At 39.0% G+C, this 24,841-nt stretch overlaps 1 protein-coding gene across 4 annotated transcripts in view; it reads left to right on the forward strand.

The window, feature by feature from the left end:
* Positions 1–22,917, forward strand: part of LOC102213903 (kinase suppressor of Ras 1-like) — a 55,107-nt gene extending 32,190 nt beyond the window's left edge. For 3 of the 4 annotated variants that reach the window (XM_005750344.1, XM_005750347.1, XM_005750346.1), the window contains 18 exons: positions 5,388–5,535; positions 6,794–7,190; positions 7,412–7,575; positions 7,695–7,761; positions 10,680–10,763; positions 10,863–10,924; positions 12,195–12,307; positions 12,464–12,638; positions 13,415–13,469; positions 15,702–15,747; positions 16,865–17,125; positions 17,222–17,418; positions 17,619–17,715; positions 18,053–18,186; positions 18,278–18,409; positions 18,804–18,939; positions 20,161–20,291; positions 20,927–22,917. In XM_005750344.1, the coding sequence (XP_005750401.1) occupies positions 5,388–5,535; positions 6,794–7,190; positions 7,412–7,575; positions 7,695–7,761; positions 10,680–10,763; positions 10,863–10,924; positions 12,195–12,307; positions 12,464–12,638; positions 13,415–13,469; positions 15,702–15,747; positions 16,865–17,125; positions 17,222–17,418; positions 17,619–17,715; positions 18,053–18,186; positions 18,278–18,409; positions 18,804–18,939; positions 20,161–20,291; positions 20,927–21,008 (2,481 nt within the window). In that variant the 3' untranslated portion in view covers positions 21,009–22,917. Of the gene's footprint in view, positions 1–5,387; positions 5,536–6,793; positions 7,191–7,411; positions 7,576–7,694; positions 7,762–10,679; positions 10,764–10,862; positions 10,925–12,194; positions 12,308–12,463; positions 12,639–13,414; positions 13,470–15,701; positions 15,748–16,864; positions 17,126–17,221; positions 17,419–17,618; positions 17,716–18,052; positions 18,187–18,277; positions 18,410–18,803; positions 18,940–20,160; positions 20,292–20,423 lie in introns of all 4 variants that reach the window. The other variant, XM_013915212.1, reaches the window with a different exon arrangement.
* The last annotated feature ends 1,924 nt before the right edge of the window (positions 22,918–24,841 follow it).

Below are 24,841 nucleotides of genomic sequence, written 5' to 3' on the forward strand. Positions count from 1 at the left end.
GGTCGTGGTTTTAGGCATTAGGGTTGGGTTAGGTGTTAGGATTAAGCGTTAAGGGTTAGCATCTTGTATGAGACTCCAAATGTGTCACGTAGACACAGCAGCTTTGCTTGGCAAGTGTACTGATGTAAAATTATCCCTTTTTCATCACTTTTAATTGTTTAATTATTTTGCTATATTAATTATTATGTATGGGGTTTTTTACGTTGCTGCTTGAATTTTTAATCCCCCATAGTATGCTTAAAACTGTACCTCACTCCCCCAGGACAACACCTCTCTAAAATGAAAAATATGTACATATTTAATATTTTCCTAGTTAAAACGAGAGCACCATCTGGAAAATCCAGAACAGTTATTTACTGATATTTTGTTTTATCAGTAAAACAAAAAATATATAGCTTGTTATATTTGTTAAATTCAACATGAAAGTAGAATGACAATATAATATAATTTTCTTAATTTTTGTGACTAAGGATTTTATATTAAAATATGTTCTACGTGTTTTCTTCTGGATTTTTGTGACCTATAACTATGCATTAATAGTTGTCTTTTGAAATGTGAAGGTTTTTATTAGAGTCTGCTCAAATATGGGATTTTACAGGACAACTTTTGATTAATTTTGATGGATGGTAATATGCAAATATTGCCTCAAATTTCAGTCTGCAATAAAAAAATGTAAGTGGTGGTGAAAGGCTGAATTCACCTTTTCACATAAATATATATATCTCCACACCACACGTTTGACACCCCTGCTCTAGAAGGTAAACTATTTCTAGATTTCTAGATGTGAAATAAGTTTTGTCTCCTTTTGGACCATGATGAGAACAAAGTAGACTACATCACAACTGGCTGAAAGATCCCTTCCTACCACTTTTCATTTTGAAGTTTACTTTTGGTGGCCTTTGTGATATGTATGATTTAAAAAAACCATTCTGTTTGACTGTAATGAACATCCCTGTGATATCACATTGCCTCCTCATATCTTAATTTCATCCTCTAATGTGCAGGCTCATTGTTATCTCAAAGGAAATGCCTCTGCCTCTCCCTAAATTTGTTTTTCACTCTGTATTCCGGGGAATGTCTGATAATATTGTAGCTACAGTGCCCTTTGTAATGTGTGGGACAAAGACATAATTTTTGCCTTCGTACTTCACCACAGTAGACTGTAAATTGAAAACAATCAATATGATTAAACTGCAGGCTTAGTTTGAGGGATTTTACTAAAATTTTGCATGAACTGTTATAAAATTACAGACATTTTTTTATATATAGCCCTATTTTCAGAGGTTCAGTCCGATAAATGGCCTCATTTTTTCATTCACTGTGAGAGTGGCAATCTGTTGCAGTGCCTCCCATAGTTTTTTCAGTTTAGTTTAGTTTAGTTTAGTTTTTTATAAACCATGGACCTTAGTCTTTTCTTCCTTGTTTTTATGGTCTCGCAGTCTTTCTTACATTTTTCATGGGGGGGGGGGTCACACTGAGCGGAGTGGCTCTGTGTGTTTACATACACATTTTAGTGATCTCCAAAACACCGCTGTTGACTAAAGCCAGCTTGGTCATACCGCAAGAACATCAGAGGAGACGTCGCAGGTGCCGGGCTGGAGAGAGGCTGAAAGTGAGGTGAAGAAAATATAAATCGTCCATTCCATCGGTCACTATGGGAAAAGTGAGGTCTCTGGCTAATAAGACGGTAGGCTGTTAAGACATCAAAGGGAGTATTGGGAGTGCAGTATATTATTCTTCACAGAGACATGGCTGCACCTGGACCATAGTGCTTTTTCACTTTTCACGCGACAGAGACGCCAAGCTGAATAGTAAGAAGAAAGGTGGAGGGATTGCAGGGTTAGTTGATGAAAGATCCAGGACATGTTACTGTGAAGGAATGTCTCTGCTCGCTAGACATTGAACTTTAACTGAGAGTATTTGCCCATATTCTTTACCACTGTAATTGTCTTTGACTACATCAGCAGGGGCAGCAGCATGTGACATTATACAAGTGACTGTCGCTGACCTACGGTGCAAACATCCAGAGGCTTTCATCACCATTAGTGGTGATTTTACCCGTATCAGTCTGGACTGCACTCTACCTGTTGGCAGAGACAATAAAACTCTGGACCTTCTGTATGCAAACATGCAGGATGGATAAAAAGCCGCTGCAAGTTCAGAAGGACATACCATGGTGGGACTGATCAGGTTTAAAGATATATACCGAGAGAAGCTGGAGACCAAACTCCAGCTGAATAACATCAAAGCGGTGTGGAGATTGATGCATCTTATCACTAGACTCAATCAAAGACATACAACAGCAGGGGAGTAGCCTGGTTAGAGCCAATGAGCTGAATCTGTTTTTCAACAAGTTCAGTACTGGAGTCCCTCTTGCCCGTCCTCACACAGCACCAATCTCAACACTTCCTCAGCAATCAAAAACCCCTTGTCCAGTTGACTCGCCAAGGATTGACACGACTAGACTCGGATCCATTACAAACTAATAGTTCTTTGTTTGCATGCTTGTCGCAATGTGATCACCGACAGTCACTTGTATAATGTCACATGCTCTTGCCCCACCCTTTTTTCTACGGTCTCACAGTCTTTCTTACGTTTTTCATGGTGGGGGGGGTCACGCTGAGGAGAGTGGCTCTGTGTGTTTAGAGACGTCACGGGTGCTGGGCTGGAGCGAGAGTGAAAGTGAGGTAAAGAAAATGTAAATCGTCCGTTCCATCTGTCTGACATCCCGCAGGATCTCTTCAACCTGAGTCTGCTGCACGAAAAAGTACCAGTGCTATGAAAGACATCATGTTTAGTACCAGTATTAAATTAAGCCAGTCCTTCTGATCTTAATAACTTCAAACCAGTTGCCTTGATGTCATGTCATGAAGGTGCTAAAGAGACTGGTTCTTGCCCGTCTTAGCTTGCAGGTGAACCTGTTCAGTTTTCTTTCCAGTGGATGATGCTGTTACCTACCTGTTGCAGTGTGCTCACTGTCACCTAGATGGTACTGGTGGCATTGTGAGAGTCATGTTTTTTGATTTATAATACCCTCGCTTCATTCTGCTGAATGAGAAGGGGTGGGGGGCACGCTGTCTGATGTGGTGGTCAGTAATACTGTGGCACAATAGGGGACTCCATTCCTGGTTTACCTTGTACTCCTCAGATTTCCAGTACAACAGTGAAACATGCCATCTGCAGAAGTTCTCTGATGGCGCTGCAGCGGTTGGGTGTCTTAAGGCTGACAGGAGTTGGAGTACAGGGAACTGTGGAGTGATCCAGAAGAAATCTTTTTTTTTTTTAATCACTGTTGTATATAATTATAAATTCCTGCGCTCAAAAATAAATTTTTTGGTTTTTCCGTTTGTCCGCCCAGATTTAGCCAGATGCTTGACGTCAGAACTGAAGAAGCCTCTTCACATGTCATCCAATTAGCTTTTTCAGTTTAGTTCAGGCTGCATCTGTCGTCCGTCTGTCTATCCATCCAGATTTAGCCAAATTCAGCAAAAGTGGACAGATAGCACTGTTTAGTGTAAAAGGATAATGGCTGAAAGCATACCGCAAAGCTAACCTAAGAGTTTAACAACGTAATGAAATGAGGTCTTTATCTGTGTAAGTCATCAGGTTATACAGTCTGGTCAAAAGTTTAAGACCACTTGAAAAATAGGAAGAAAAAAAATCATATTTTGCATGGTTGGATCTTTATTCTTAAATATTCAGCAGTGATAGCAGTGATAAACTTTTGATCGGGACTGTAGTAGTCTAAGATGCTTGGAAAGAAGCTGAATGAAGTCCTTTATATTTCACCTGTCATCCAAGAGGCTTCTTCATTTCGGAACTGAAGAAGCCTCTTAGAAGCCTCCAGTTGCTTTCTTCCTTAGAAATGAATTATTGTTCAAATACCAAGTCAGTTGCCTGATCTCAACTAAATGGAACATGCTTTTTCATCATTAAATATAAAACTGAATACAGAAAAGGCCAGAAATGAGCAGTAGCTGAAGGTACTGTGATCGCCACAGTGACTCTAAAGTAGAATCACTGTGGTGAGGAAGAAAATGTTTGCAGTCATGCAGACAGATGCTTGCAAAGAGCTGAAGTTGTGTTAGCAGCAAAATGGCATTGTTCCTGTCTTGGTTGCAGTTTGCAGTTTATCATTGTTCTCGTGTCCTTTTTTGCAATAAAAATAAAAGTAATGTTCATATCCACACTTTAGATTGCACCACTATTTGCCTCTTTCCGCATACAAACTGAAATTAGCTGATTGTAGCATACGTACAAGTGAAACCAATAAGCAGAATCGATAGGCAAGCAGACTAACAATTCCAAGGAATTGAACTACTGGGAACTGGTTCTCTACAAGAACTGGTTCTCTACAAGAACTGGTTCTCTACAAGAACTGGTTCTCTACAAGAACTGGTTCTCAATTTCCATGCGTACGCTAAGCCCCTCCTGAATGATCAAGCCCCTCAGCCGATGTAGCCACGCTTTGGGAGAAGCACATTCATTTATTCATTGTTCATTGTGATTGTAGGAACATGGATCACCCAGTTAGTTGACAGCTTTGCTTTCATGCTCAGCTCCCTCTTTACCACAGCAGGCCAGTGCAACATCTGCAGTACTGCAGATGCTGTGCCAGTCTGTCTGTCAGTCTTCTGCGCCACTCTCCCCTCACTTGTGAACTAGACCCTGAGATACTCGAACTCCTTCCCTCAGGCCAACAATTCATCTCTGGCCCAGAGAGAGCATTCCACCATTTCCTTGCTGAGAATCTACACCTTAGATTTGGAGGTGTAGATTCTCATCCCAGCCACTTCAGCTGCAAACCACCCTAGTGCAAGCTGGGGGTCACTCATTGGTGAGGCCAACAACATCTGTGAAGACCAGGAACATGATCCTGAGGCTACCAAATCAGAAACCCTAGGCTACTGGGCTTTCTCATAGACCTTGGCCCACAAATTCTTTTCATAAAAGTTATGGATAGCATTTAGAAAGGGCAGTTTTGACAGAGTCCAGGTCTCACTGGAATGAGTCCGACTTACTGCAGTGACTAAATGGCCCATAATAACACGTTAGTCACCTGGTACTCCTGAACCGCTGCCCACAGGATGATCAGAGGGATGAATGTCTCTAAGTCCACAAAATACAAGTTAATTGAATTTTAAAAATATATATTTCTTGTTTAGCTGCTTTTGGTTTTCTTGTTTTTTGGTTATCATTTTTTCTTTGTTTCTCTCGTTTTCTAGTTTACACATTTTTGCTGGTTGCAGTATTGCTTATATTTTGGTATACTTGGATTTTAAGTCAACGGGAATACACTTTGGGTAAAATCTGGCATATAAATAAAAGCGAGTGAACAGTAGATAACTTAAGCTGTCGGTGATATATGTCATCCTTGTGTCATGCAGGCTGCAGCAGGGAAGCTCTCGGTGGACAGCTTGCTGCAGATGTCCAGCTCTGAGCTGCAGGACATGATGAGACGCCTAAGCTCCAACTCAGAGGATCGCTCTCGCCTCACTACTGCTCTCTCCTGTCTAAAGAGTGTTAATGAAACAGGTGACCAAAGAACCTCCCCTTCTATGTTTTGTTTTTCATGAGTCATTTGTAGAATAATTCATCAGAGGATATTTCGGGAGGGGTATATACAAGAATTTTTTTAATAGCAGTGCTACAATTCATACTTTAATCATCTGAGGTGGCTACTACATTGTTTTAGATGCTGAAAAAACAACCCCACTTATTAAATTCCACTGAAGAAAATTAATATATTTCCATTTCCATGAATTTTGTCAGTGGCCTGGTAGATGTAATCTAGCATATGTTGACTTTTTTCATGAATGGTTAGATTGTGCGCAGCTATGAATTGTGGGGTAATATTGTGAAGGATGCCGTCACATAAAGGACAGCTGACGTGTCCTCTTTTAAGGAGGTAATGAAGCATTGAAGTTCTTTTCCTAAGGATTTGGAGCCTTTGAACAGCTTATGTTATGGTTGCTGCATAGAGACTTCAGGATCACTTCACTCTGCTTAGAGCCTTCTTTAGCAAAATTAAGTATTTGAATGTACCCATTGTCTCTAGTTTTGTTTGGATTTCTTCTTGTCATTTGTGTTGTACTAATTGTTTTATTACTAAAATGCAGCACTGTTCAAAAGTAAGGAGTCTCTCCTCTAATCTTCATATTTTTGCAAGGAAATTGGGAAACAATTTATTGAAATGTGTGCATACATGGAAGTACAGTATATAAGACTCTTAGGGACTTGCTGGTGCAAAAATACTATTTTATATGTGTCAAATTTTTTGTAACTGGATTTTTTCATAGATTAAGCTCAAAGAAAATGGAACAAATTATGTGTTTTTGTGACATGCTAAAGATGTGTGAATGAAAGATTACATTATATTACATTAAAATTAAAAAGATTCAAATTTTTAAAAAGTTTTTTGCTAGGTTGCCTGTTATGTTTGGACAAAAAACTGTTTTATCCATTCAGTAATTCACAGGCCAGTCTCAGGTTGCTGAACAAACAAAACAAATGCTTCTTGGAAAATGGTCAGGTACAGGGAGTGAACTGACAATGAGTGAAGAAACAGCCACTGTCAAAAGAAAAACTTTAGACAGAAATCTGAAAGGACTATTGCTGATGACCACTTTAAAAAAATACAGAAAAAAGTGTTATTCCTTGGAAGCAAAATATAAAGAAATGAGGATTGGCACTAAATAATACAGTCTAATTTTCAGCTCCTACAGAGGTGTTAAAAGTTTGATCAGACTGATTGTATTTCACAAGTAATGATCCAAACTGTCTTTAATTCTAGGAGGTGATCTGAGGCATAACTCAGGCTCCTGCAGTTCTGAGTCACAACAGGACAGCAGTCCCTTTTCTCCTATTAGACCCTCTTTAAGCTCTGGTAGCCCTTTTACCTCATTAAAACCCAACAGCAATCATGGCCGCTCCATCTCTATATCAGTGGTACCCTGTTCAGATGACCAGAGACCAACTGTACCAGCTGAGAACATGAGTGATCCGTTCTCTTTGGAATCAAGCACCCCTTCGCTAACACAGGTCTCAAAGACCCACACGTTCAAGTCCTCCCACACACCACCACCACCCTCTCGCAAACTGTTGCAACTGCTTCCCAATATTGCACTGACAAAAAACAAGAGTCATGACTCACAGCCGACCAACCGCAACGAGGATCCTGGGACACGCAAGTAGGTTTTAAAAGGAATTCTGCAGTCATACATTTTCAGCTCTACTTTGACAGGAAGATTTCTATGTACTTTCCTGAATCAATTTCTTATCTCCACAATTGTGAAAACTAATTTAAAAATCATTTTGTCTATCCTTATAGTGATAGTGTAATTCATGAATCACATTTATAGTGTAAGGAGGTTTCACTGTAGAATTTACAAATTTGTCGGTGTCTTTGCAGGGCCTGTAAGAAGAAGAAAGTGTTGGCTGCTATTCAGATCAACGGCTCTGGGATCAGTTCTGAAGATTCAGGTCTAAGATCACCTCTGCTGTCTGCCCAAACACCTGGCCCTGTCCCAGCCTCAGCTCCATACATGATGCCCGTCGCCCCCATCTTACTGGACAGTGAGTTTCTATAAAAGCTACCGGAGTGGATTTCTGTTCACATAGACTTTTGGCCCTTCTCTGTATCAATTTGACAAAATCTCTTCTTTTGATATGCTGGTTTCTAATATTCTTCACAGATCTAGCCATGCAGAGAAGTTCCCCCCATACAATAAGAAGAGACATTGGCCTGGCTGTAACCCACAGGTCAGTAACCAGTTTGAAAAAAACTTCTAGTTATCACATGTTATGTTATGGCCACTGCAGGTGATGCATTTTACATATTGTGTTTCGAAAACTAACTGAAACAATATTTTGAGCATCTAACTTAAGCCAAATAAAATAAACAGGAAATGTTAACACAACAGCTATCAGGAGGAATTGGTGCATGTCGAGTCTGGGATGTTTACATGACATGAAGTGGTTTGTCTGTACAGTAGTTCTTAAAACATATTAGGCTTTTTTTGAGATACCACTTAGAATATAAAAACAAACGGCTAACACAAAAATGTAAACTAAACTAAAATTACACATTTTCAAAACATAAAATCTGGAAACTGAAGCTAAAGTGAACTAAAAACATAAAACTTTTGACATTCATTTATCAATAAATTGATATCATCTTGATATCAGTGATATCATCTGCATAATCTTTGTGCAAGTGTGAATGCAGATAACCATTCACAGTATTGTTGTTAGCCTAATCTTTATTATGATTATTATCATTCCATCTTCTGTATTTTTTTTTTTAGTTTTAAAAAATTATTATTATATTTTTAGGCATTACGCTTTTGGATTTAGAAGCAGTTTTTCAACCAGTGCACCGAGAGAAATCTGACAGGAATTTGCCACAGAGTAACAGTATGGCAGTAGTAACTGGATAAAGCATTCTGATTGGCCAGTTAACTCCAGGCTTATTTTTTATTGGTGGATTTGTCTTCAGCAGATAGGTGGTTCAAATCTGGGAAGTTGGGGTCAGTAGATGACTTTTTGAATCATCTTTTCTGGCTGGATATTAGAGCTGAAACCATTTGCCTGTCTGTAGTGGATTCTCCCACATTTCAACTCATCTAACCTAATATAATGTCTGTCTGTATCTCCCCGCTAACATGGACCTGGTCTGAAAATAAAACTCACAAAACAGTTTAAGATTAACAACTATTTTACCTGCAGAGAGGCACACACACACACACACACACACACACTCAGCAGGTTATTTAGTGTCAGTTGATGACTTTCCAAAGATTTGAATAAGCCCTTTTGTGAAAGAGAATCTGGACTCTGCAGGATCTTATGACAGGCTACTTTTTGTGAACTTTAGCTCCACTTTCAGGTGGGTCACTGACTTCCTGTTTGAAAGGAAGCAACAACAGCAGAATGTGGCATGTCACCACCTCTGCTAAGAAGATGCTGACGAACCCTCGATTAAAGTGTTTGTCACACTGTCCTCTGACAAGATGCTGCCGTCCATTCGACTTTATTTTACTGACTTCCTGTTTGAGAAGAAGTCATTGATCTGCACACACAGCAGATTAGAGTAGACATGCAGATATTCTGCTTTTTCTTTCAAGATTTTAAGATTCTTGGGTTTAGATGTTTAAAACACATAAGACAACTCTTCAAGTGATTTAAAGAATATCAGCTTTCAATATTCATTCCGATTTATTTGATGATTCAAAATTTTCTTTTGTCATTAGCTTTTTCTAGTGTACATTGTAAAGACGTTTGGCTACTTTGAAACTTCTGTGTGAACTTCAGTTTTCAACAGTTCTGCAGTTTGGCTTTCATGTGAATGAGTCAGCATATTCAGTGTACACACTGCTGTACAAGATTGAGCAATTATAAAAATCTAACTCAAACCTTTCAGCTGTCAGTATTCACTCTGCATTATTTCAGGAAACCCATTCTCTAGTTTTAGTTCTGTACATCACCACCGTGGATTTTAAATGAAACAACCCAAATGCAGTTGAAGTGCAGGCTTTCAGATTTAATTCAGTGGGTTAAACAAAAAGATTGCATAACAATGTGAGGAACTAGAACATTTTTTTAAAACAATCCCTTAATTTCAGGGGTTTAAAAGTAATTGAATAAATTACTTACAATGGCTAATACTTGGTTGAAAACCCTTTGCTGGCAATCACGTACATCACCAGATGCTGTATTTCCTCCTTTTTAATGCTCTGCCAGGCCTTTACTGCAGCAGCTTTCAGTTGCTGTTGCCTTTCTGTCTTCAGCAAGTGAAATCATGCTCAATTGGGTTAAGATCAGGTGGCCATTCAAAAATATTCATCTCCTTTCCCTTAATAAACCCCTGGCTTGCTTTGGCTATATGTTTTGGGTCATTGTCCATCTAGCTGGATTTGAACAGACAGTATGTCTCTGAGCACCTCAGAATTCATTCGGCTGCTTCTGTCCTGTGTCACATCATCAATAAACACGGGTTTCCAAGTGCCACTGGCAGCCATGCACGCACATGCCATCACACGGCCTCTGCCGTGTTACAGATGATGTGGTATGCTTTGGTTCATGAGCCCTTTCACACCTTCTCCATACTTTTTTTCTTGCTGTCAGTCTGGTCGAGGTTGATCTTGATTTTATCTGAAGGAATGAAGGAATAGCCCATGAATGCCCATGAAATAGCCTTTGAGTCCAATTTGAGTGAAATTTTATGTAAACATATAGTATGTTTATTTCATACTGTACTATACTGGATATACTATCCTCTGTACTACATGTAATACTATACTCCTTTTTACATATGAAATGTTATTCTTATTAGCAGACTGAAATGACATTTGAACCTGTGATCAGGCCTTTGGCTTCATCAGGAGAAATTTACGTTTTTTTAGCTTAAGAAAAAAAAAGCTCTAAGAACAGCGTGATGAACAAGATGTTTTTTGTTCTTTCCTGAATTCCTTTGTATTCACAGCATGCAGAAGTTACTATATGACTTTACACTGTCAGTCATTCTAAATGAAATTATTATTAAGTTAAAATTCTACATTTAGATATACAGTCACAAAATTTAAGGCTAGGGTTTTACTCATCATCTATTATCACCTGACTAAATTCTTAAACATATTTCTCAATATATTTGTCATATTTGTTCTCCTTCTCTTTTGCAGGTTTTCGACTAAGTCCTGGCTCTCCCAAACATGTCAAGTTTGTTCTAAGAGCATGATGTTTGGTGTCAAGTGTAAACACTGCAAGTAAGAACTGTAAAGATAAGATCGTGCACTCTGTCAGACTGCAGTACAACTTGTCATGACTTCTTTAGTGTACTATTTAGAGTATTCTTCTCCTCACAGGTTAAAGTGCCATAACAAGTGTACCAAAGATGCACCTTCATGTCGGATATCATTTGCTACATGTAAGCAACATTAAAATAATTTAGTGATGTGTGACTTTACTGGTCTAGTGGTGTTAAAGACTACATTAGAAATCTGGTTAGACTGGTTAGAGATTGGAACGGGCCAATTTCCAGCATTCGTGGCCCTGACCAGTGACCGGTTGGTCATCCTCACCTATGTTCACTTACTACCTGGTCCATTTCATGCATGTGCAACACATGCACAGCAGTGCAGGCAAATAGTTATGTGCTTACTCACAGCCGCACATATATCAGTATGAAAAGTCCTGACTGTGATGAAACTGTTATCCAGAGGTCAGAAATGGGTGGGGCTGTAGCTCAGGAGGTAGAGCAGGTCATCCTTAATCAGAAGGTTGGTGGTTCTGTCCCTGTATACTCCAGTCTACATGCCAAATATCACTGGGCAAGATACTAATCCCAAGTTGCCCTCTGATACAGTCAGCCGAGTGTAAATGTGTGTGAAAGTTAGATAGAAAGCACTTGCGTAGAAAAAAAGTACATGTATGAATGGGTGAATGAGGCATGCTGTATAAATGCTTTAAGTACTTGGATAGAGTAGAATAGTGCTAAATAAAAGCCAGTCCACTTAAATTTAGCTACCTACAAGCCAGCAGTCCTTGATCATTTGCTCAATTCTATGAGTAAAGGAGAGTAAAAAAAAAAAGTGTTAGTCTGTTATCTAGTGAATTCGTAAACATACTGGGATTACCACTGATTTGTTTTATAACTCTATTGAAATGTGGGGGTTTTGGTAAGGGAAAATATGTTAGATAAAAGTGGGTATACAGGGGGGTTTTTTTCAGTTCTATAAGTGGGAAAATATCCTACAACTTGTAGTTTTAGGAAAATTGTTATGGAAATTATATTTTTCTTTGTGGTCAGTTGTAGTTCTTAGAAATCAGTAACAAAGGGTATGCCAGGTCACAACTGGTGCCGCTCTACACTACAACATGGACCTCGAGAGGAGATGCAAACCCAGCCTGGGGAAGGAAGGGAAGATGAGGGCACATGACAGTACTTAGTAATGTCTGTAGACAAATCATCCAGGTGATTCAAGTCTAGCGATTACTGGCAACAATGCTATTAATTTTGTAATGGACTCCCTTTAGCTTTGACAGTTACACTAGTAGCATATTAGGAAGGATATTATAATGGGCAGGATAGTATCAGCAAGAATCTAACATGTTAGGGCCTGTTTATTTTATTTTAGGAATTGTAAAGTTTTGAAAATATTTTAAGCTCAAAGCTTGTATTTTTATCTGACCGGTAGTGCCAAGGATGCGTAGGGCAGAATCGGTACCATCAGACATCAACAATCGGATTGATCACACAGCCGAAGTCTCAGTGCAGTTTGGCACCTTACCAAAGGCACTAACCAAAAGGGTAAGTGCAGCTTTCTAATATGTGTTATATCTCATTCAGGTCTGCTCTAGCTCTTTCTATTCTTCAATACTGAAATGGAGAAGATTGTTGAGATCAGTGTGCAAGAAATAAATAATGTGAAATAATTGAAATAATGGACTCCTTGTGTGTTTGGAGGACCCTGTCCCCAGTATTAACCAGCTGGAATCCAGCAGTAACCCGTCATCAGCCACCTCTTCCACACCTTCCTCTCCAGCACATTTCCAGCAGAGTAACCCTTCAAGCGTAAGTGCCACCCCCCCACCTAACCCATCACCACAGAGCTCCTGGGACAACCGCTTCAACTTCCCAGGTATGCAACGTAATAAAGACAGCATTGTTTCACTCTTAGAAACGATATATTTAACTATAAATTCAATTAAACATTAAAGTTGTAGAAATTACATCTCTAACAAAAGTGAAAAGTGTGTTTTTGTGGAAAATAAGGCCTCATTTGTTGTCAGGAAGACTTTGTTGAGATGTGGGACTAGGGGAATGTTTACAGCCCTGTGAGTCTTAAGAGCTTGAAAAAAAGATGACAGCTGGACATCTTTAATTTATGAAGATGTTTCAATTCTCATCAAAGAGGCTTCTTCAGTTGTAAAAAAAACGCTGGAGAATTCGAGGTATACCTTAAACTGCACCTTTTGTGTTTAAAAAAAATTGATTAAAAAAATATATGATTAAAAAAATATTTGGTGAGTTATTCCAAATAAGTTTAAAATGATATGAAAATCAGTGTACTCTGTTTTTATGTAGATTTTTGAGAATAACCAACTTTTATTTTAAAACTGGGCTGCATGGCAAAACCAGTTTTTCATGTTTAAAAGTGTCAAGTGAATGATTGAGCATGTGAGCATCGTGATCTGTCTTTGAACCATTCAAAGAATTGTTGTAAAGTCTTTTATTGTCAAACTGGTTAAAAACATTTTTAAATGCTCAAACGTGATAGTTTGACAGCTTCAAACTATGTTGGATTTAACATCCTTTGTCCTCATGTCATGTACTGCAAGTATCCAAGCATCAATTTGGAATGATGATAAGTAGTTTTGTAGTAGTGCAGTGCTCTCAAGCTGAGTTTTCCAACAGATGTTCCTGCCTCCACATGCAGCATTCAGCATTCTGGCAGTCACAATGAGTCTGGGTAAGAGAATACAACATTCATGTAGCGATCCAATGATGCACTTTTATTTCATTCATATACTTACTATCAGAATCAGAATCAGAAAGGGGTTTATTGCCAAATGTTGAGCAGGTTTACAGCATTAGGAAATTGCTGCGGTGCTTCAGTGCAAACATAGTGTCATAAATAGCTCTTAAATAGACATGAAAAAATAAAAGTAGGGATAAGAATTAAAAGTGCTACGTAGAAAGATATATACATGAGTTCAAGTCAGATTTGGTAGGAATTCAAACAGTAGCAGTGCTTTGCCAAACAGTCCACTTACATAGTACACTTTCTAAATTACTTTAAAGTTCACAAATGGCTCTTTCAAACTGTATGTTAGCATTTAACATTTGTAGGTATAGTTTGATATTTCTCCTTTCTCTTTCTTTCTCCTCCTCCACCGCTGCTCTCTCTCCTTCCTTATTTCCCCCTCATCCTCTTCCTCCTTACCTCAATCGAAGTCTCTAACACATGAACGCTTACGTGTACATAAACATACTTATTTATCCCCAATATTGTCACAATTGCTTATTGTCACGAGATTAGACATGCGACCCTCCCCTTTCCAGTTTACTATGAGCTGTGTGAACAACAGCTGATTGAAGTGTTTGTTCCACTAAAAAGAAAGTTTCACTAACACAAGTTAGCAGCACCTAACAACAGCAAAAATGGCAGCACTAACTGGCAGAAAATTTGAGGATATCTTCGACAACTCACCATCTGTCATTAAAGAGAGGTGAGCTTCAATGACATTGACTTGCATTGGACTCTTTTGCAAGGTTTTACAGCCTTCCTCCTCTTTTTATATTGACACAGTGAGTCACTCTCTTTATCCATCAGAGCAACGCAAATTTTAAGATTTTTTTAAAAAGTATTGTTAGATTGACCTGTATATCACTGCGGTTTTTCTTTTAAACTCTTTTTTTTTTAAATCCAGTATTGCTATGTAGAGAGCACACACTGTACATAAATAGTATTTATGGTGATATTCAAAATTATTATTGTTAATGTTTTTGTAAAACATAAACTAAAACCTAAAAAATAGTTTATTTACAAAATTTTCTTGAATTTGTAAAACTCATAAGATAACATGAGTTGGAAACAAATGGCCTCTGAGTTTCTGCTGATATTACATCCTATCAAAATACTGACCACCTTTATTTGTGGTTTTAGGAAACTCCATTCCTGGGTCTGCCTCCTTGCAGGAGAATAAAGTCGAATCTTACATCACATTTTTCTAGCTTTAGGGCACTTACACTGTAAGCCATTTGTTCATATATGTCACGGTCAGCAGGAGCTGACTGCGAGAGTGTGAAAATGAGGTGCGGACATAGGGGGAGACGGAGCAGAGCCTTGAACAAAAAGCGAGCTGTTTTATTCAGACTGGTAGACATGAACAGACCCCAAAACAAGAACGACAACTAAACTGGAACCCATTCTGGGAAAACTAACTGAAAATTCTGATCAAACATGATAACGGTGACAACTAAGATTACTATGAGTTCTATGATTATGACTAGACGTGGAAACACAGACGTTCTGACAAACAGAATGGAACACGCAGACTAAATACACACAAGGGCTGATCAGGGGAAGTGGAATCACATGACACAAATGAACATAGTGACACCAGAGGGGAAGTGTAAAACTAAGCACATTGAACGAGGAAACGCCAGACCTTCAAAATACAACAGGAAACACAGACGTAGAAACGACAGCACCAACTAGACAACATGAAATATGCTGACACGAAATAGATGGCAGACTACATAAAGGAAACCAGAACAGACTTACAGAAGAGGACATAGATGGACCTAAACTAGAATAGGCTCAACTAAAACCTAACTAATAATGCAACACCAGAACTACACATATTATTCTAAGAAAATACAAATTTACCAAAAAACACTCAAAATGCTGGGTCAGAGACCCAGCCACTGACAATATAGTTCTTTATGCGGGCCGGTGTTTTTGGATTGGAGCACCTGGATAAAAGCCACACATGCAAACTCTATAAAATAAGGCTCCAGGAGGGTTTGGAACAAAATAGTTTTGCTGCCCAGCACAATGCCGGGACATGGAAAGAGGAGAAAGAGGAGCCGTTTTGGCAGCCAGTAGCTCTCAGCAAGTTTCCAAATGTAGTTATTCTAAAGATAAATTAATTTGTTACAAATTTTGGTGAATTCTTGTTAATTTCTTTGGTTTCAGGATGGTGATTACTGAGACACAAATAACAGCCACAGAACAGGGATTGGTGAGTAATAGAAGCCACATAACTTATTTTCTGTACAGCACTTTGGTCCTGTGTTGGGTATTTTAAAGTGCTTTATAAATAAAATTGGATTGGATTGGATTGCAGTATATTAAATTAAAAAGATGAAAGGAAAAGGATGTGATTTGCTGGTTTGTCTCCATTACATGTATATTTTTCTCATGTCATTTTCCTTTGGTTTACAGTACTTGCCAATGCACTGTGCTAAAGCATGTTCCTTTTTTTCTGGCACTGATATCCATTTGGTAACTTTTCAGCTTCTTTCAAATGTTCCAAATTTTGTTATTTTTCAGCCTTTTGTTCAAACGATTCAATTCATTCTTGTCTCACAAATCTACACACAATACTTCAGCAAAAGCAAGTTTTTGGCTGCTTTGTTAATGTATTAAAAACTGTTCCATTTCTATTATCCTATTCCAAATATTCAGACCTTGTATTTAGTACTTTGTTAGAGACCCATCCTCGTGTCTTCTCATTAATGATCCTACAGCCATAACCAGAGGTCCTGTATTGAACATTCCCATTAGGCAGTACTTTTTTGGTGGAAACATTAAATGATGTGTTGGCTATATTAACATCAGACCTACCCAGTGTTCGGGACGTTTTTATTCCTCGCAGAACTGCTTCAGATCCAGCTGATTCATTCAACACCCAGTGTGACTGTCTACATGAGGTTATTTCACAGTATCTCTATTGGATTGAGGTCCAGCCTGTAATGGATTTGCTGGGATGTTTAGTTGGGTTTATTATATTTCTTTATTTAACTTAAGCTCATTTCCTGCCTGCCATTATCTTTGAAGATATTGGTAAACATTTCCTCCTAATGACGATGAACTTTCCAGGCTAAAAGGCAGCAGCATCCCAGTGGAGCAATCTTTTCATACTCTTCATACTGATGGATGTTATTTATTCCATCAAATATTTCTTCCAGCAACCACAAGAATTGTATAACTATCCAAAACACTTTTGGTCTGAATGGAGAATTACAAGACTGCAATACCTATTTCACATTTGTATACCAAGTGCTGCTATTTCCAGTAATAGATATCAAAGTGTTTAACATCAGTGTTCACTTTCATTCTTCTGCCATGTGTTACAGGAAGAGGAAGGAGAGGAAGGAGAGGAAGATTACACAGCTATGGATAAAGAAGAAGCTGACCAGACTGACACAAAAAAGAGTTATTCCAAGGAAGAGTATGATGAAGATGGTCTGGATGATCTACCCTCTTCTATATGCCGCCGTCAGGCTGTTGGCCGTTCTGGGGTCCCCATCTCTCGTAAGGTCAGCCAGACCAGTGTCTACCTCCAGGAGTGGGACATCCCGTATGAGCAACTACAGCTGGGAGAGCTTATTGGAAAGGTGAAAGCAGATTTGTATCGTAGAAATATAAAATCCTGTTCAAAAAATGAAAAGAAAAAACATTATTATTAATTTAAATTTTGGCTTTATGTCCAGGGTCGCTGGGGTAAGGTGCATAAAGGTCGCTGGCATGGTGAGGTGGCCATTCGCCTTCTAGAGATTGATGGCAACAATCAGGATCATCTGAAAGTCTTCAAAAAAGAGGTTATGAACTACAGGCAGACCAGGCACGAGAACGTCATCCTGTTCATGGGTGCATGCATGGCTCCTCCTCATCTTGCTATTATCACCAGGTACTGCTGCATGACTGCTCACCTAAACACTGCATTGTCACTCGTGCTGGCTTCCCCCCATTTCAAGTGCAGTTCCAACCACAAGTGCATATGTGCACTGTTGTATATAAAGTTCTATACAAAAAGTTGTTTGCTGCTTTTTTGACTTTTTGTGATGTGATGTTTATTTTGTAACCATACTGCATGTGTTTCCTCTGCAGTTTCTGTAAGGGTCTGACTCTGTATTCTGTTGTAAGAGAAAGAGGTCACCTGCTGGACATAAATAAAACCAGACAGATTGCACAGGAAATCGTTAAGGTAAGTAATACCTGCATATTCTATTGGTTGATAAATAAGATGGAATTGTAGCCAAGAAATGCCAAACATACACTATGTACATTATATAACAAGTAGGAAAATGTACTGTTTTGGATACAATGTCAAGATTGAAATATGCTGCACTTCAGCATGTTTTGGTGCTTCCCCTCATCCCCAGTGCCACGATTTGAAAAAGTTTAGTGTCACACGTAAAATAAAAATCTACACAACGAGGCTTTAAACATATAAACTAAAAATATCTACTGTTGGGTCGTCTTCATTTTCTTTTTGTGAATGTAGGAATATCTTTTGTTCAGAAAATCTTTGTTTGTTGCAGGGAATGGGTTATCTTCATGCTAAAGGCATCATTCACAAAGATCTGAAGTCCAAGAATGTGTTCTATGACACAAACAAGGTGGTGATTACAGACTTTGGCCTGTTTGGAATGTCTGGTGTGGTACAAGAAGGCAGGTAAGAGTGAAAGAAACTGCATCTAGGCAATAAATTTATGGTGAGCCATGTTTTTTCTCCTAATTATTCTTCTCTGTGTTTCTGTGTTTAGAAGAAAGAATGTGCTGCGGATACCACAGGGCTGGATCTGCTACCTGGCTCCAGAAATTGTTCGAAAATTGAGCCCAGAGGTTGATGAGGACCAGCTGCCTTTCTCCAAAGCTGCTGATATTTATGCTTTTGGGTATTGACTAGTGCCATTTATACTAGAAACTATTAATGTGATATTGAAGCTATAGTTTATATTATGCAGTTCTGCCTTTTAGGTTCTTAACCTTTACTTTGTTATAATTTTATATTAGCGTGTTTTCTGTGGTACATAACAATTGTTTAATTGTTTGGTTTTCTCGAAGTTAAATCAGGATTTTTACTGTTGCCAGCTAACATAGTAAAGTTGCTTTTGTAGAACCATAAATTCAGCTATCCAGACATGATGTGCAACTTTCAGCTAGAACTGCACACAGTTTTTTAAAACCTTTGTTTCTATTTTATTCATGCTCCATGTTGCATATTTGAGCACATGATGTAAGAAAATGTAAAATAATGTAGTACATGAAAGGATCTTGTGTCATTTCCAGCACAATCTGGTATGAGCTGCAGATGCGAGACTGGCCAATTACCAACCAGCCTGTGGAAACTATAATCTGGCTAGTGGGTCGTAATGAAGGCATTAAGAATGTGCTGTTAGAGTCCAATCTGGGCAAGGAGGTCACGGTGAGTCTGAAGATCATGTCTACGAAAAAACTGACCCTGTTGGTAACTGTCAACAATTTACAATATATATATTCTTTGTTCCTAATGTGGGAAATGCTGTTGATGTAACAGCAGTATTAATAATAATCATCATAATAATCATAAGTATTGCATTTCAACATCAACACAGCACAGCATAATGACATTACTAGTGTTGTAAGAGCGAATGGTAGAAATAAAACACGGAACACATCTTTCCTTGCCACACAGTTGTATTGTAGAGTTGTTCAGTGTGATTTATACAGCTTCTGTGCTGGTCTCCCAGTTTAGACTGTTGTTGATGTTACACCCAGCTACTTGTACTTCTCCACTACATCAACATCCGGTTCTAGGATACGCATGGGCTATGTAGCTGTTACTTTCACCACTGGTCTGGTCTAATTCAGGCCTAGCTGAGTTCAACACCCACGGGGAACAACTCTGGCTTATTGCCAGTAAGGCAGACCAACAGTTGTACAGAGACCAAATGGCTCATAGTTACGGACCAGACGGCCCTCAGAGAGCACTCCAAGGGATGCAGGAAAAAGCTTTCTCCAAGTCTGCTAAAAACATGTAGACTCATTGGGCAAACTCTCACCTGCCTCCAAATATATTTAAGAGTTTGAAGAGCTTGTACAGTGTTCTGCTTGTAGAGCCGTGTCAACCAAGACAGCCCTACAGCTTCCATAGGCTTTTGGAACTCAGGGCAAACTTCGTCCGCTAAGGACTTGTTTCAAGCTGTTGCTCCTAAGTGGTTGATGGCTTTCGTGGTGGTGGTGATGGGGCCATCAAGCTGAAAAAGGAGTCCTATCAGGTTGGATTAGCCTGTAGGACTTCAGAGGAAGCTGATGGGTACCACAAGGCCAAACTAAATGTGGTTCAGGCGGTAGCTGAAGCAGCAACTCGGGTTTCGGAGGACATCAAAAAGAAAAGTAAAGAAAAGAAAAGAAAGAAAGCAAAGGCATAAATTTGTAAAATTTCAGTTTCATCACCATGCATCAAATGTTTTCAGTTCTCAACAAATTTTGTTTAGCATTGTCTTGAAATAAGCAAAATCTTTTCTTAAAAGGCATCTTCTGGATAACAACACGTGTAAAGTATTAAAAGTATTAATATTGATTATATTATTATTATTTTCATATTGATTAAAATTTGATTACCAACCAATCACCATGTTCTATCTGTTACCTACCATCCCAACAGGAGATCCTGTCTGCCTGCTGGTCCCTTACGGCAGATGACAGGCCACCTTTCACCCAGCTAGCAGGCATGCTGGACAGACTCCCTAAACTCAACCGCAGGCTTTCTCACCCTGGACACTGGAAAACAACAGAGTAAGTGTCATGGAGTGACAGTAAATTCATAATCTGGGTGAACCAACCCACTACACTATATAACATCAACATTCAAAATGTTTACCTATTTATTTTAGTCATTGCTCATCAAAATCTACATTTTCATTTCAGAAAAATTTGAAATTTTATGAAGCTAAGAGGAACCATTACACCATCAGTCAACAAAAATGCTGTAAATAGTGTTTTTTAAAGAAATGTGAAAAATGTAAAGCTGGCCTGCTGATGATCAAATGATATATATGTACATACTTAGACTGTTTTTAATGTGACTACTGTTTTGTTTTGAGGAACGAATGAATAATGTATCAAGTAAATGCATTTTTTCTACTTTGGCAAATTAGGCACTCTCTTTACTTTTTCTTCTGATACGTGATAGTGCTGATCACAGTCTGTAATGTACTGCATTTCTCTTTTTCTTCTGTCTTCAACTTCCTCTTCTCTGGATGTTGCCTGATTCACCTTGGCCTGTTCCTGTTGTGCCTCATCTCCTGACGGCTTCCTTCGGGTCCTGCATTTCCATCTTTATCTATGATCTTGTTTCCTTTCTTTCTATTTGCTTACTTGTTTTCCAACATTCCTGTTTGTCTCCTGGGTCCACTTCTCTTTTGGTTAAGGACACTGGAAAATCATGAATGCCTGAGACATCACTGCCATCAGCATATCACTAAGTCAGGCAGTGAGAGCTTGTTAAATTGACTGAAAATATGATATGAAAGATGCAGCTCTGACAGATTTCCTATAAGATCGGATATTATGCATGCACCAGCCAAAATTTGTATTCTAGATGAAAACCAGCAGATGAAACCTTTTAAGTTCTGTCAGGGATGTCACTTCTGCTCACGAGTTGAATGAGATGAATGAAGATTATAGATTATAAGTAAATGAGGAAGTAATTTCGGACACCACTGAAAACAGTGACATCATAATACCTGGGTCTAAAAGTGCTTTGCTTTCATCTTTATCTCTTTTCCCTTGATTAACCTGTGTGCCTACTTCCCCCCACATTTCTAACTCCCAACCTTCAGTGAATGTAATTCTTCTTATATATGTTTAAATGTGAGTGTAGGCATAGTCTCATGGCTGTTTGAGTTATCTGCATAGTTAACTAAGAGCTGCTGGTTTCAGCTCTTAGTTAATTTAAAATACATTTTACTTCAAGGGTTCCACCAGAGTTTACTTTCAAAGGGTCAGTTCACAATATACACCCAGTAATTTTTTAAGTTACTTAATAGAAAAAGTGTTGTGCTTATAAATATACATTGATTATTATGTAATTATGATGCAGTCTCATAAACTTAGAATTAGTCCAATAAAATACATCAGTGCAGATTTCTTCTAATCTTCTTCTAATCTTGAGTTGTTGATTTAGTTTTTTCCAGAGTTTATTGTCCTACAGCAGCCACCATAGCTACCATTAGGTACTTGAATTGGAAGAGAAGAAAACAAAATTCAGTTGGCTGCAATCTAGTGACATCTAGTGGAGAGAAACCGACAGCTCTTTGCAGAAATTGCTTTTTGGTTTGTTTGTTTTTTGTTGTTGTTGTTGTTGGTTTGTTTTTACAAATTTTCTACACACTGAAGAATATGAATATAGAAATAATTTTAGCATTAACAGTCTGACTCAAACAGTCTCTCAGTCTGCCACTGTTCTAATGTGGAATTTCTGCCTCTTTGATTCATAATATATCTCCAAAACTGAAAGTGTTTGCCCAGACTGAGTTCACTGTAGTGCAAAAGGCACCATGGAAATCATTTACCTCTCTACCGAAGTAATAAATATCACAGACAGATATGAGTTACTATTTATGTTCCACTTTGGCACAATGAAAGATAAAGATGATTGAACTGACCCTTGGAAAAGCGATTCCCTCAAAATAACAACTTTGCTTTTTTTACTTCTGTTGCAATTTTATAAGATTCCCTGAAGCTATGAAATAGCTAAGTAGTTATGAATAGATGACAAATGTTGTGGTATCGAAACCACGATAGAAAGACACTGCAGTGCTCCAACAACACTTGACAGAATGCAGCTGTCGCACACTGCCACCTGATTAGTCATCATTAATTTATCAGAGGGCAAACCACTGAGTGATACCACCCACAGTGGGATATAAGAAGAGATAAAAGTTATCGGTCTACTTTAACTTCTTATAGGACAACAGTAAGCGGAAGCACAGTAATAGAAAGAATGTTTTCATTATAATATAAGGAAGATTGTGACAAGAAGCAGTGCACCCTTGCGCAATTTGCATTAGTGAGCAAGACATGGCTGTTGTGTTTGTGAGTTTTCTTTCCTCAGGCTGTACATTCACCAAAAGTGTTTGTATGTAATGGTTTCACCAGTAGGGCAAAGCCCAATTTATGATGAGAAAATTGAACTAATGCATATATGTAAATACAATATTTTACTGCACGTTGTATTTTATACATGTTTGTGCAAGGGTTGAGTTTTAAAATGTTTTTGTTGGTACTATATTTATGTATGAGACTGTTGTTGGTGGATTGTTTTCCTTTTCTTGTTTCCATTTTTCTGTTTTTTGTTGATACTTTCAAGGCTTTTTGTCTGAACAATTTAAGACATTAAACTTGATATTTTGATAAGTGACTTGGTTTTGACTATTTTATAACAGTGTTTGTAAAAATAGCCATACATTTATTTTAAATGAATCTACACTACCAACTGGACATAGTGGTGGTAGAGATGCAGAAGAAGAGGGCCGTAGCAACATCAGGAAGAAGGAGCACGAGAAGCTGGAGAAGTACTAAGGGTTCAGAGAAGAGAAGATCTGGAGGGTGAAGGTAATCGGAGTACTCAGTGCAGTGACCCGCAAGCTAGTGGCTCCAGCAGATCCCAGGAACAGCATTGCAGATCTCTGTCCAGAAGAGCGCAGTCCTAGGAAAATAAAAAGATATTGCGCAGGACCTTCAAGCTCCCAGGCCTCTGGTAGAGGACCTGAACTTGAAGGATAAAGACCGCCTGGAGGGGGCAAGAGGGGATTTTTTAGCCAGAGTGAAGCTGACGCCCCACCAACATGAAAAGTAAAGGCAAATAGGCGTTAGAGAGGCATTAGAGCGGTTAGTGCTTCGTTTTTGAAGATTTGTGCAGGTACAATTATCATTTGTGCTGCTTTGGTTTTTGAGATATTAATATCATCTATACTGAGGCTGATACTCCATCCCCAGAAGCAGTAATATCGCTTAACGCCAAAAAGGCGTTCGATCGGATTGAGTGGGATTATCGTTTTCACACACTTTGGAGGTTTGGTTTTGGTCCTAACTTTATTCATTGTATCAAGCTCATTTACACTAATTGGACTGCTTCAGTCTATACCAACGGTACCTCATCAGAACCCTTTGTTCTTCACAGAGGGCTCCCGTAGACGGAGGCAAGACCCGAGGTGGCGGGGTCTGTGTTTACATCCGTGACGAGTGGTGTCGTGATGCCACTGTAGTACGCAAACACTGCTCATCACTGTTGTATTGCTTATAATGTTTGCTCTCCGTGCTTACTGTCCCTTGTGGTCCACCGTAGTGGCAACGGGGAGTGTTTGTTTTCACTAAAGTGGGTGTGTTTTATGTTGAACTGAACGAGCGGCAATAAAGAGAATGGTGGCTCACGAAGCAGATTACGAACACGTTATTCATAAGTTTGAGACAGAACATTACATGGTGTCAGAGTAAATCGAACTAAACGCCCACTGACAGAGCGAAATGGATTCGTCGGGAGTTCCTGCACCACGGATAGACTGGGATTCAGCCAACCTTCCCGATGCCTGGCGGAGGTTCGTACAACATGTGAAGCTAATGTTTAGCGGCCCGCTAAGCAGCAAGCCCGAGGAGACCCAGTGCAGCTATCTTCTTCTGTGGGTAGGAGAAAGAGGCAGGGACATTTATAACACATGGCAGCTATCGGATGAAGAAGCTAAAAAGCTGACCACATATCTCGACAGGTTTGAACAGTACCTCATGCCGAAAACGAACACCATTTTCGCCAGATACAAGTTTAATGAAAGACTCCAAGGTGAAGGGGAGTCATTTGAGCACTTTGTGACCGAGTTAAAGTTACTCGTCAAGCAGTGTGGCTATGTTAACAGTGATGAAATGGTCGGAGACAGGATTGTCTTCGCAACCAGTTTCCCACAAGTCAGAGAAAAGCTGCTGAGCCAAGGGTCAGATTTGACTCTAGAAAAAGCCATAGACATTGCACGCTCCTATGAGATCGCACGAGAGCAATTGAAAGCCATGGTTGACCCACACACTAGCCTGCAGGGAGCAGCGCCCGTGCATGCAGTATCCGCTAAGCACCAGAGTACGCAGCAAAAAGATAGGAGGGCACCTCATTATAATAAGATGGGAAAAGTGTGTGGAAGATGTGCACGAGCACACAGCCAGAAGGAGGAGTGTCCTGCAAAAGGGAAGAGGTGCAAAAAGTGCAATAAAATGAACCACTTTGCCAAAGCATGCCGTTCACAAGCACCACACCAACCCAACCCAGTGTACTCTATTAACCCTGACACTCCAAGCGATGA

Source organism: Pundamilia nyererei, unplaced genomic scaffold (genome assembly GCF_000239375.1).
Source record: "Pundamilia nyererei isolate P.nyererei 1_Seehausen unplaced genomic scaffold, PunNye1.0 scaffold00270, whole genome shotgun sequence".
NCBI classification, from domain to species: Eukaryota; Metazoa; Chordata; class Actinopteri; order Cichliformes; family Cichlidae; genus Pundamilia; species Pundamilia nyererei.